The sequence below is a fragment of the Lutra lutra genome, chromosome 12 (genome assembly GCF_902655055.1).
Source record: "Lutra lutra chromosome 12, mLutLut1.2, whole genome shotgun sequence".
NCBI lineage: Eukaryota > Metazoa > Chordata > Mammalia > Carnivora > Mustelidae > Lutra > Lutra lutra.
The window spans coordinates 77,845,229-77,855,758 of NC_062289.1; the positions used below are offsets into that span (position 1 = coordinate 77,845,229).

General features: G+C 64.1%; 1 protein-coding gene across 13 annotated transcripts in view; it reads right to left on the bottom strand.

The window, feature by feature from the left end:
- The window catches only part of FBRSL1 (fibrosin like 1), a 78,558-nt gene extending 69,388 nt beyond the window's left edge, over window positions 1-9,170 (bottom strand). For 3 of the 13 annotated variants that reach the window (XM_047696546.1, XM_047696549.1, XM_047696544.1), the window contains exon 1: window positions 8,494-9,169. In XM_047696546.1, coding sequence (XP_047552502.1) covers window positions 8,494-8,772 — 279 coding nt within the window. In that variant the 5' untranslated portion in view covers window positions 8,773-9,169. Of the gene's footprint in view, window positions 1-8,493 lie in introns of all 13 variants that reach the window. The other 10 variants (XM_047696551.1, XM_047696543.1, XM_047696553.1 and 7 more) reach the window with 5 other exon arrangements.
- Between the last annotated feature and the right edge of the window lie 1,360 nt (window positions 9,171-10,530).

The following is a 10,530-nucleotide window of genomic DNA, read 5'->3' on the forward strand; positions in this document are numbered from 1 at the left end:
ACTTGGGCTCCTGGTACCGAGCGTGGGTCCGGCAGCACGTGGGACACTGGGCGGAGGACCAGCCCGCGGCCTGCCGGCGTCCGAGGACTGGCACGTGGGGCTGGGGCGAGCGGTTAGGAGACAGCCGCAACGGGTAAGGTCAGAGAGCTGATGGGGGTCATGGCCAATCCCGAAAGTCCCCGTGGGGGCTCTAAGTATGACTTTCAGCATCGCTGCGCATCAGACTGGGCCGTGGCCTCCCGCTCGTCCCTGGCAGAGGGGTGTACGCGTGGCGGCCCTCCAGCAGAGCCACTCACGTGCCCCGCATGGACGGGGGCTCGGCCCTCCGCACCCGCTGCTCACTCCCTGCTCTCAGCGGAGAACCCTCCCTCGGCTGGGCCCCAAAGGTGCCTGCAGTCGCCTCGGCGTGTACGTGGCTCCCGGCCTGCCACCTGTGGGGCGTCCAGGGAGCAGCACCCACCCAAACAGCTGCTCCCAGGCGGAAGCAGAGCTGGCGGCACACAGATGCCTCGCTAGGCAGAGCATGAGCTGGGCAGACAGGTGGGGGGCGGGGGGAGGACATGGACGTGCCCCAGCAGGCCAGCCTGGTCGCCCCCGACCCCACACGTGTGCACACACACTGACTGCCACTGGCAAGACAGGCAGGGGTGGTCTACATGCCGGGCTGGGTACCAGGTTCCGGAATCAGCTCTCCCCCACACGCAGCTTCCAACAGAAGCCTGGTACACACAGTCCTGGGGAGCTGAATAAGGCTGGTAACTCGTTGGCGAGTTTTCTTTCTTTAGCTCCTCGGGCAAATCAGGGCGCCAGAACAGTCTCCACATGGAACTGGAACCAGACACTACATTTGTCCAAAGTCCCCAAAGCACTCAATTCCATGTGGGTTTCAGATTCTGGCTCCCAAAGGAGAAAGTGCCTCGGGTGCCCTTGGGGCCCCCGCCTGGCCGCCTCACCGACCCTCAACAGGCATCCCAGATGGATGTCCCGCCCCGCCCTGCTGCGCGCCTTGCTAGCACCTGCCAGGCCTATGCAGCCTCCTCCCGAGCCCCCAATTTCTTTGCAGGCACTCACTCACCGCTCTGGTTACCTATCTGCATCCTGTCTGGAGCCGACCCAGTAGCTGGCACAAAGACTGGCACACAGTAGGTGCTCAATAAAGGCTCAGAGAATCAGGATGGGAAGAATGGATCCAAACACCCCCTGCTGGCCAGTGGTCCCCTCCAGAGGCCCACAGCCCCACATGTGAGCCTGGCGTGGCCCGCAGCAACCACAGCCTGGGTTCCAGTGAACAAGAGACAAGAAGAAACCATCCGGACCAAGGGTCCAGGTGATAGGGGGCTGCCACGGGCTGAGTGAAGGAAGCCACGGCTCGGTTTATCTAACCCAGTGTTGGGAGAGCTCTGACTGGGACATGGTCTGGCTGCCCAGACTTCCGGGAGGCCTCATGGGAAGCTGCACTGAGGGGCTCTTGGCAGAGCGCATGGGTGGGTGACCACAGCCTGGGTGGTGTGGCTGTGGCCGGGCCGACCAACCACTCTTCCACCCTCGGCAATTAGCAAAAGCCTGGTGCCTCAGCCGCCTCTCCAGTTTCCCTAATGGGGCTGACCATGGCCCCCACCTCTGGAAGCTCCATGCAGAGCACATAAACCACAGGGGTCAAGGCCAGGATGACAGTGGCTCCCAGCAGGTGCACTGCCAGGTCACTATGCAGTTGCTGACACTCGGGCTGCCCCGAGAACATGACACAGCCAAGCCCACAGTGAGGGTGATGTCCGGCCTCCAGTGTCCTTCCTCCAGACCGCAGCCACTGCCCACCTGAACAGAACACAGGGGAACAGGGCCTAAGGCCTCACCACCTGCCAGCTCACAGGCGGTCCTGCTCAGCAGCAAGTGCCCCCGGCCGGCCTGCTCTGGGGTGGGGCGTGCCCTGCTGACCCTATTTCCAGCAAGCTGGGTCCCTGGATCCTTTACTCAGTACCTGCCCCCCCACCACACCCTGAGCTGACTCGGGTCTCTAAATGGCCACCAGCAAATGCGGCTGGAACACTGGGGCTGCAAGTGTGGAGAGGAGCCGCTGATTCCCGAGCTGTTCGGACCGCTCCAGAACATGAGAGAAGATGCCACAGACACAAGACAGTCTCAGGCCAATGTATCTAAGAACGTGGTGCTAGAAACCCAGCTACAAGCTCACACCAGACTGCCCCCATTGCCTGGCATTCAGGGACAGCCTGACCTCACTGGCTCCAGAGAACAATGACAACCACCAAAGAGGGCGCGTCAGGCCCACTGCTCACTTCTGCTCTAGTCCAGACACTTCCCAGACAAGACACTACGGCCACATGGAAGGTGGCACACAGCCGTGCTGAGTCGGGGGAAGCAGGAGGAGCCCACCGGAAAGGATGCCATGGAGGTGCTGAGAGGCCACAGGACAGGAAAGGAGATGAGCGGCGACGGCGCTATGTTCCCAGCGGACCCCGCAGCGGCCAACGGGAAACCTTAGACACTCCACTGGAGTGGAGTGGAGTGGAGTGGAGTGGAGTGGAGTGGAGTGGAGTGGAATGGAACAGACAAGGGAACCTGCTGGTGCCCAGGTAGGAGCGCGGCGGCAGCCAATCAGAAAACAGAGTGACCGAGGCACGTGAGACAACCGCGCAGACCCTCCGCCTGGTGCCACAGCTGAGAACAGCTGCCTCTCCAGGTATCAAGTGAGCAGCGCCGCACGGCAGACCCCCTGCCCCAGGTCTCCGAGCTGCTCCCTGGAAACAAGCACGTGTGCAAGAAGGTTCTGGTGGGGAGACGTCCACGAGGGAACGACACCGCCTGAGTCCTCGTGGGAGGGACAAGGAATAGAGAATAAACTGGAACGGGTCAGGGGTGGCCCAGACACAGGGCTGAAGGCTCTGTGCCGGGGAAGGGGGAGTTTATGACCAGACAGTTGAGTCACCTGACACTTGGGGAAAGGATCTTCCGGGCAGGGGAAGAGCAGTCGGCCAGGGCCAGAAGTGTGCCCCTGTGTATGTTTGAGGATTCTCCGGCAGGGGGGTAGTAGGGGGGCTCAATGTGGCGGGAGCTACAGGACCGAGGGACTGTGGTAGGGCATGAAGGAGGCCACGGCAAAGACAGGCTGGAAGAGCTAAGGGGATGGTGGGGCCAGGAAGAGTCTTGTGAACTCCTGAGTGTTTGCTATCTGCTCTGGTGTCGGGGGGGGCAGGGTGACTGTCCCGCAGCAGGCCCAGAACAACGGAGAGAGGACATGAGGCCCTATGCTCAAGCTCCAGGAATGCGGTTTCACCATGTGTGACCAAGGGGTCACACGGAGGCCTGTCCTCTGCTCTGTCCAGGTCACAGAGCTGCTGCCCCAGATGGGGTCTGGAGCACAGATGCACAGTTACACACGTATGCCAGCAAGGACACAGCGCACACATGTGAACCCATGTGCACACACACCTGCATTTGCGGTGGACCTGAGACTCTGGCTAGAAACTCCGAGCGGGGCAGGGGGACGGAGGGCTGTGGTCTGTCGCAGGGGTGCCCCCATGACCCCTGCTGCCCATGCTGGGTAAAGCCAACCCTCTGGCAGATGAGGCCCACGGCACCCACAGTGAGGTGCGGGCAGCCTGTATGGGCTCAGAGGGGTGCACGCGGGGGACACGGGGCCCCCACCTTTGCCGCCATCAGTCCCACGCCATGCTCACAGTTGCTGGGGCTCAGTGTGGGCAGGACAGAGAAACTGAGGCCCACAAGCTACAAATGCTGTGTATGTGAGCCCCAGCCAGAGAGAAGCAGGGCAATGGGCTGGGGTGACAGAGGCCAGGAAACAGCCCCTGCCCACTGGCCAGGAGCTCCAGACCCTCAGCTGTACCCAGGGCCGGGCAGGGACAACAGGCTGGCCAGGAGGTCCAGGGCCACCTCCACTGCGCTGTGCCATAGTGTGTGAGCCTTTACGCCATGGCCCCGCCGCCCGTGACAGGTGGGCAGTGACAGAGCAGCCTGTGCGTAGCCGCAGGCCCTGCAGACCATCTGCGATGCCGGCCAGGCTCAGAGGGCAGCCCTTCCCCAGAGGTCAGGCAGCTGGCCCAGGGCCGCCCAGGAAAGGCCATCCATTCAGATGCTAGGGAGACCGCTGGCCGCTCTACTCAAGCTCAGACATGTCCCGAAGATACGACCTGAGTCTGGGTGAAGACTCACCAGATCCCTGTTGTCTGGCACCGTGGTGGGCGGATTCCAGATGAGAACTTTGCTCCCCCTTCAGTTTCCTCATCTACCAAGTGGGTGCGTGAGGACGGTGCCCTCAGCGGCTGTCAATGTCACCACTGCTCCCACCACATGCCTTCTCACAGCAGACACCGACCCACACAACTGGAGAGCCCAGGCCAGGCTCCTACCCCACCCCCACCTGTCTGCCCAGGTCAGGGAGCCCACATCCACACGGGCGGGGAAGGCTATGCAATGGTGTTGTGCTTACCAACAGGAATGCGGGGTCCCCCTTGGAGGGAGCAGCCCCTCCCCCATGGCAGCCCTCAGGAGGAACAGGGGAGCAGACGAATGCAGGTGTAGGCAAGCTCTAGGTTCGGTGCCCTACCTCCGTTCCATGACTGCAGGCAAAGTGTTCCTGCTCTCCGGGCCTCAGTATCCCCAAGTGAAGAGCAGGGGGCAGCCTGGAGGTGCTCTGGCCAGTGGGCGTGGTCGCTCCCAGCTGACAGTTCCTCTCAGCACCGACTCTCCTCTGTCCCACACATGCAGCCCCCCAGATCAAGGCCCCCACAAGCGGGACCCATGGTGTGGGCTTCAGCACATGGACAGTGGGGCCACATCCTGGCCCCCCACACTCCTGGCCCTTAGCAAGCAGACCTAGCCTGATGGTGTCCCCCTTGCCCAGGGGGCACCGAACACCAGCTTCAGAACCACTACCACCGAGCCCTCTGCACAGGCCCCCCTGCAGGGCCCCCACCCATCGGAACGCAAACAGCCTCCAGTGCCTGCCTTGGGACGCACAGCCCCAGCCGCAACGTCCTAAGCCCGGGGAGAACTGAGTTACTTCCAGCAGAGAAGCACAGCGCGCCCCCGACGCCACCCGAAGCTGGGAGCTGGGCGGCAGGCCAAGAGCACGAGCCCACACGGCCATTCACCTGCTGATGTGGCCACAGGGAGGCCCGACCTGGTGTCCCAAGCACAGCGGTGTGCAGCAGGTCGCGTCCGGGTTTAGGTGTCCGTTTTACGGGTTATCCGAGTTAACATGTGGTGATCGGCGTGAGAAACAGAATTATAGACACGAAGCCACCGGTTACCACAATAAAACTTGGGGCGTTTGCCTTTTCGTTTTCCACTCCTGGATACACGTCTTCTAGACCCGTGCAGAGACATGGTGGGTAACCCTTTCTTTCTAGCAAAAAAAGGTGAGATAGGCCACTAGGGCCCGTGTGGTTCTACCCGCACAACATACTGTGGAAAGGCCAGAAGCTGGCCAGGGCGGTTACCGCAGGTCACGGCCGGCACTGAAAACCGGTTCAGACTATACGGGTTCACTGATGTTGATCTTCGAACCAGCTGAAGGCGTCTCGCTGTTCTGAGACAAGTCAGCGAGAACCACATAGATGCCAAACCAGAAGCGCGGTTTCCCGAGGGTGCGTGCGGCACACGTGCTCACAAGTAGGCAGCACACAGAGAGCGTCAAGGGGAAGCGCTGGTGCCCAGGTGTGCGGGCAGCCCTGACAGAAAGGCTGGGGGGCACACAGTAGGTCTGCCTGCAAAGTGGATCTCCCAGGAGACTCAGGGGCTCACACTGTGGCCTAACGGTTCCCTTTGCCATTAGGGAGGGTGGGTGGGGAGGACCTCAGTTCTGCCCTGGCCTGTCCCCCAAGGGCCTTCTCATCACCTCTGCAGGCAGAGATGTCACAGGAACCAGGACAGCAAGAAACATCCACCTGTCCCTAACATTCCTGGTCAGAGAGAGAAAGACAGCCCCTGTCCCCACCAAACCACAAGACCCCTGCCCCGCTGCCACCTGCTCCCACCCTGCTGAACAGAATCGGAATGCTGGCGGAGGACCAGGGCCGAGATGGGCAACCCTGCCCAGCCCATAGCCTCTGCACGCCCTCAGCTCAGACGGCGAGCTCCCACCAGCCACCTCCACGCCCAGGCCTTGGACACACTGTGAGCCCCGCCAGACCGGGAGCCCTCTCCTCAGCTGACACCACCACGTCACATGTGTGTGTCCCCAGCATTTCACACCAAGTGGCCTGTGATCCTCTTAGACACCAGAGGCAGGGACTCATCCTTCTTCCCGGCAAACACAGGTGCGCAGGGAGGAAGGGTGGGGTCAGGGACCTGCCTGGGGCATGGGGGGTGGGGGAGGCTGCATCCTCAGGATAAAGAAAAGGAGAACTCTGGGACTCCCGCACTCTCCAACCTCCTGAGCAAGTCACCTGACATTTGTGTGTTTATGCCCCAGGGGTGACAGCGGCGCACACCCCTGTGCTACGCAGCCCTGGCAGAGCTCTGACACTGGGTGGGGGGCTTGAGGTTCGCGGCACGGGGCCCCGGTGTCCCCATCTGTACAGTGCAGTCTGAGGACATGCAGACTCAGAACTGTGCCTGGTCAGGTACGGGCTCCCTGTGTGCGGCCACTCGGTGTCCTGATGGATTACCGAACTCTGCGGAGAACTACTACGCTTCAGCAAGAAGTGAGCCCGAACGAGGGAACCAAACTGGAAGCCCGGACTTGTGCAGAAGCCCCGTACTTTCCAAGGCAGGCGGGTCCTCCCTGGCTCAGCGGGGCAGGAAAAGGCACAATGGTGCCGTGGCTGGGTGAACACTGAGCAGCCGGCAGACCCAGTCCACGGCCGGACCGGCAGAGGCCCCCACGCCCAAGGCTGCACGGAGGGTCCTCGATGCCGGAGGGGTGCAGTCAAGGCTGCTGAGGGCTCATTTCAGCAGGGGTGCGGCCGGACTTCTGGCACAAGCCTCCTCAACAGCCGTTCTCCTCCCACGTGTTCCCTCCACAAACACGTATGGGCGCGGGGACCGTCACAGAGAACACACGAGCCAGACGTGGTGCCTGCTCTCTTTCAGCTTACAAGTTCGGGTGGGGAGAGGGTCAGAGAAGAGTCCCTCCCTACATGGCTTCCGAGAGTGGTCACGGACAGGAAGGAAAGTGGAAGACGGGCAGGGTGTGGGTGGCGAGGTCACTGGGGAGGGCGTGAGCAGTGTCTGTACTGAGACTCGAGGCTCCAAACAACCTGGGACCAAAGGGCCGAGGCAGCAGAACCTCCGAGGGGCCAGCGTGCCTGCGTGAGAGGCCGGCGTGCAGAGCCCTGGAGACCACAGTCAGGCTGTCTCTTGCGCACCTGGCGGGGCAGGCTCGCACCTGGAGCGTGGCTGGGGGAGCCACTCTCCGAAGCTGTGGCGCTGAACTTGGCCACCCCTTCCCATTCAGAGCTGTGGCACGTGCCACCCCCGCCAGAGTGTCTGAGCTGGGGACCCCTTGATCCGGGAGCCATCCAGGGCCCCCCGCTGCACACAAAGAGGACCGGGGTGGGGGTGGGGACCATGTGGTCAACGTTAGCGCCCCACCTCCATGCATGATCCACCTGCCCGGACAGAAAGCAGCACACCTGTCCCAGAGCCATGTCCCCCCGCTGCCAGCACCTGACCCTGAGGCCCTCCACAGACCGGGCCCACCTCAAGGAGGGCTCCCTGCAGGCACCTCTCCCCAAAGCTCAGCCTGCGACTGGGGATCCCAGGCCACTGGCTCCCGAGCCCCAGAAAAACGAAGGGGAGCTGTTAACTGGGCAATCTCTGGGACCCCCAACCCAGCGGAAGCCGGCGGCCCCTAGTAAGTGCTGCAACAGGCCCCTGGAGGGTGCGGGATGGGGGCTGAGGGGTCCGACTTCTACCCAGTCCTGGGAGACCGCACTGGCCAAACCCGACAGTACTCATCCCTTCTCGACTCACCTGGGTTCGCACAAGAGGGGCCGCCTTTGCTGAGCAAACGTTGCCTGGACAACTCAGCCAGACAAGCGTTTTTGGTTTTGGTGGGGTTTTGTTTTTCTGCCGTCCTAGTGACCAGCCAGTGAAGCAGCGGTCAGGACAGGGGTCTCAGAAATCCCCCCGCCTGTCTCCGTCTGAACAGAAACCGGAGCAAGAGAGGAGCGGGAAGAGTCTCAAAGTACCCCCTCCGCCACCGCCTTCACAGGACCGGCAGTGCTCACCCCGGCACGTCCCGAGCCCGACAAGCGGTATTTTGAAAAAGGAAAACAGCTGAAGAAGAGGCGCGCGCGACCCGGCGGCGTTCGGCCAGACAGTGCTCGGCCAGACAGTGCGGTTCCGAACCTTTTCTCCCCAGCCGCGCCAGACGCACCCGCCGGCGCCCCCCGCAGCCTGCCCGGCCCCCTAGCAGCGACCTGAGCCGCGCGCGGGGCCCACGCGGCCCGGCAGCCCTAAGGGGTGGGTGTGCCGCCGCCCCGGGAGCGCCTCGCCCGCCGCCCCACCTACCTCCAAGGCCTCGAGCGTGCTGAAGCTGGCGATGGCGAAGCCGTCGATGACCTCCTCCTCCTGCGAGCTGGACTCGCGGCGGCGGCGGCGCGGGGGGCGCACGGCGGCGGCGCGGGGCGGGGGCGCGCGGGGCAGGCCCGCGTTCTCCTTGCCAGGCCCGGGCTCGGTCTCGTCGCCCGACGACGCGCTCTGGTCGCGGGCGTCGCGGGCCGCCTCCCGGCGCCGGCCGCGGTCCCGCTGCGCGCGCGAGCGCCGGCTCTGGCGGACCTTGGCCTCCATGGTGCGCGGTGACCTTGCAGCCGCGCCGTCGGGCTCCCGCGCTGCCGCTGCCGCTGCCGCTGCGCTACGCGGCGCCGCCGGGCTCGGTGCGGGCCGCGCGGGCTCGGGCCCTGGGCGGCGGCGGGCGGCAGGCCGGGCCGGGCATGCCGCGCGGGGTCCCTCAGCCCCGGGCCCGGCGCGGCCTGGGAGCCCCGGCGCGGGCGGCCGCGCGCATCGGCGGGGCGGCCAGCGCTTAGCGGCCCCGGGCCGCGGCCCCGGGGGCGCGCCTCATGCGCGGCGGACGGCGGCGGCGGCGGGCGGAGCGCGGGCGGGGCGGGTCCCGGGCTGAGGCGCCCCGGCTCGTGAGGCTGAGGTTCAGGCTGACGCTGAGGCTGAAGCTGAGGCTGAGGCGGCGGCGGCGGCGCCCGGAGCAGATAACAACTGACGTACTTCCGCCCGGCAGCCAGCGCCAGAGGAAGTGGGCGCTCCAGCCGAGTCCGGCGCCAGCCCCGCCCCGGCCCCGCCCCGACCGCACCCAGGCCCCGCCCCAGCCGGCCCCGCCCCGCCTCCGGCTGAGGAGACCCCGCCCCGGTCCCCGCCCCGTGCGCGCTGTCCTCCGCCGAGCTCCGCCCCAATTCCTGCAGGCTCCGCCCCCCAAGGAGGGCCTGGAAGGCCGCGCCTCTTCCCTCCCGGCTCTGCCGGCACCTGGGCCGGGGTCCCCTCTTGTGGATGGCACAGGGTCCAGGGGTGTCTGCCCTTCTCCAACCTCGGCCTCACCACGAAAAGTGGTGGGGGGCTGCTCCAGCCAAACCCGACACGTGGGCCGAGGGGCAAGCTCACCGTCCCACCCGAGCTGGGGCCTGGGGTGGGGGTGGGGACTTACTGGGGGAGTTCTCCCAGGCACTGCAAGTCCTGCCCCCGTGGGATGTGTGCAGAAGGGGGACGGACTGCCCCTTGCCGGAGAGGGAGCGTGTGAAGGCCGAGGCAAGTTTCCCGGCCTCCCACTACCCAAAACCAACAGGGCACCCACTGTCTCCGTGTGGCCCCCTGTCCCTCTCAGGCAGGCGGTTGGCTGCAGGCTCTCAGCTCCGGGAGCTCTCCACTGCCGCCTCCCCGCTGCAGTTCCAGGCGCAGCGCTCCCCCATCCCTCTCCCAGATCAGGTTGCTCAGATTTTAGAGTAAGGCAGCCCTCCTGAGACCAGAGCTGCAGACCCCAGAATGCACCCTCACTGAGGCCCCAGGGCTGCCTGGTTCACATTGAGACAGCAGGTTCTGCTATAGGGGTTACTCCCCACCGAGTGTTACTGGAGAGCAGGAACTGATGGGAAGGGGCGCTGGAGAGTTGAAAGCTCGATATAATGGTGAACTTCCTCTTTCGTCAACAGGGGACCGCCTGGGGGAAGGAGGGACACTCAGGTGGGGAGAAGCTGTTTTCCTCCCTCGACTCAGACTTAGCAAGTGCACTAGGTCCAGGCACTGTTTGTGAGGCTGTAGTGAGGACACAGCCCTTTTGGAAGTGGGAGAGAATGTGACAGTGACTGTGGAGCCAGATAACATAGTATCTAATGATAACACGAAGCTAACTGAAGGGAGGGGTCCCAGAATGCCTCTGAGTGCAGATCTGAGCTGAGAGCTGCAGGATGAGAAGGAGCTGGCAGTGCACAGGACGGGGAAACCATGTTTCCCTGCAGAGGGCACAGCCCATGCAAAGGCACTGAGGCAAGGTAACATTTGCTGGACTATGTGGAAACTGAAGGGAACACAATAGATGAGCTCTGG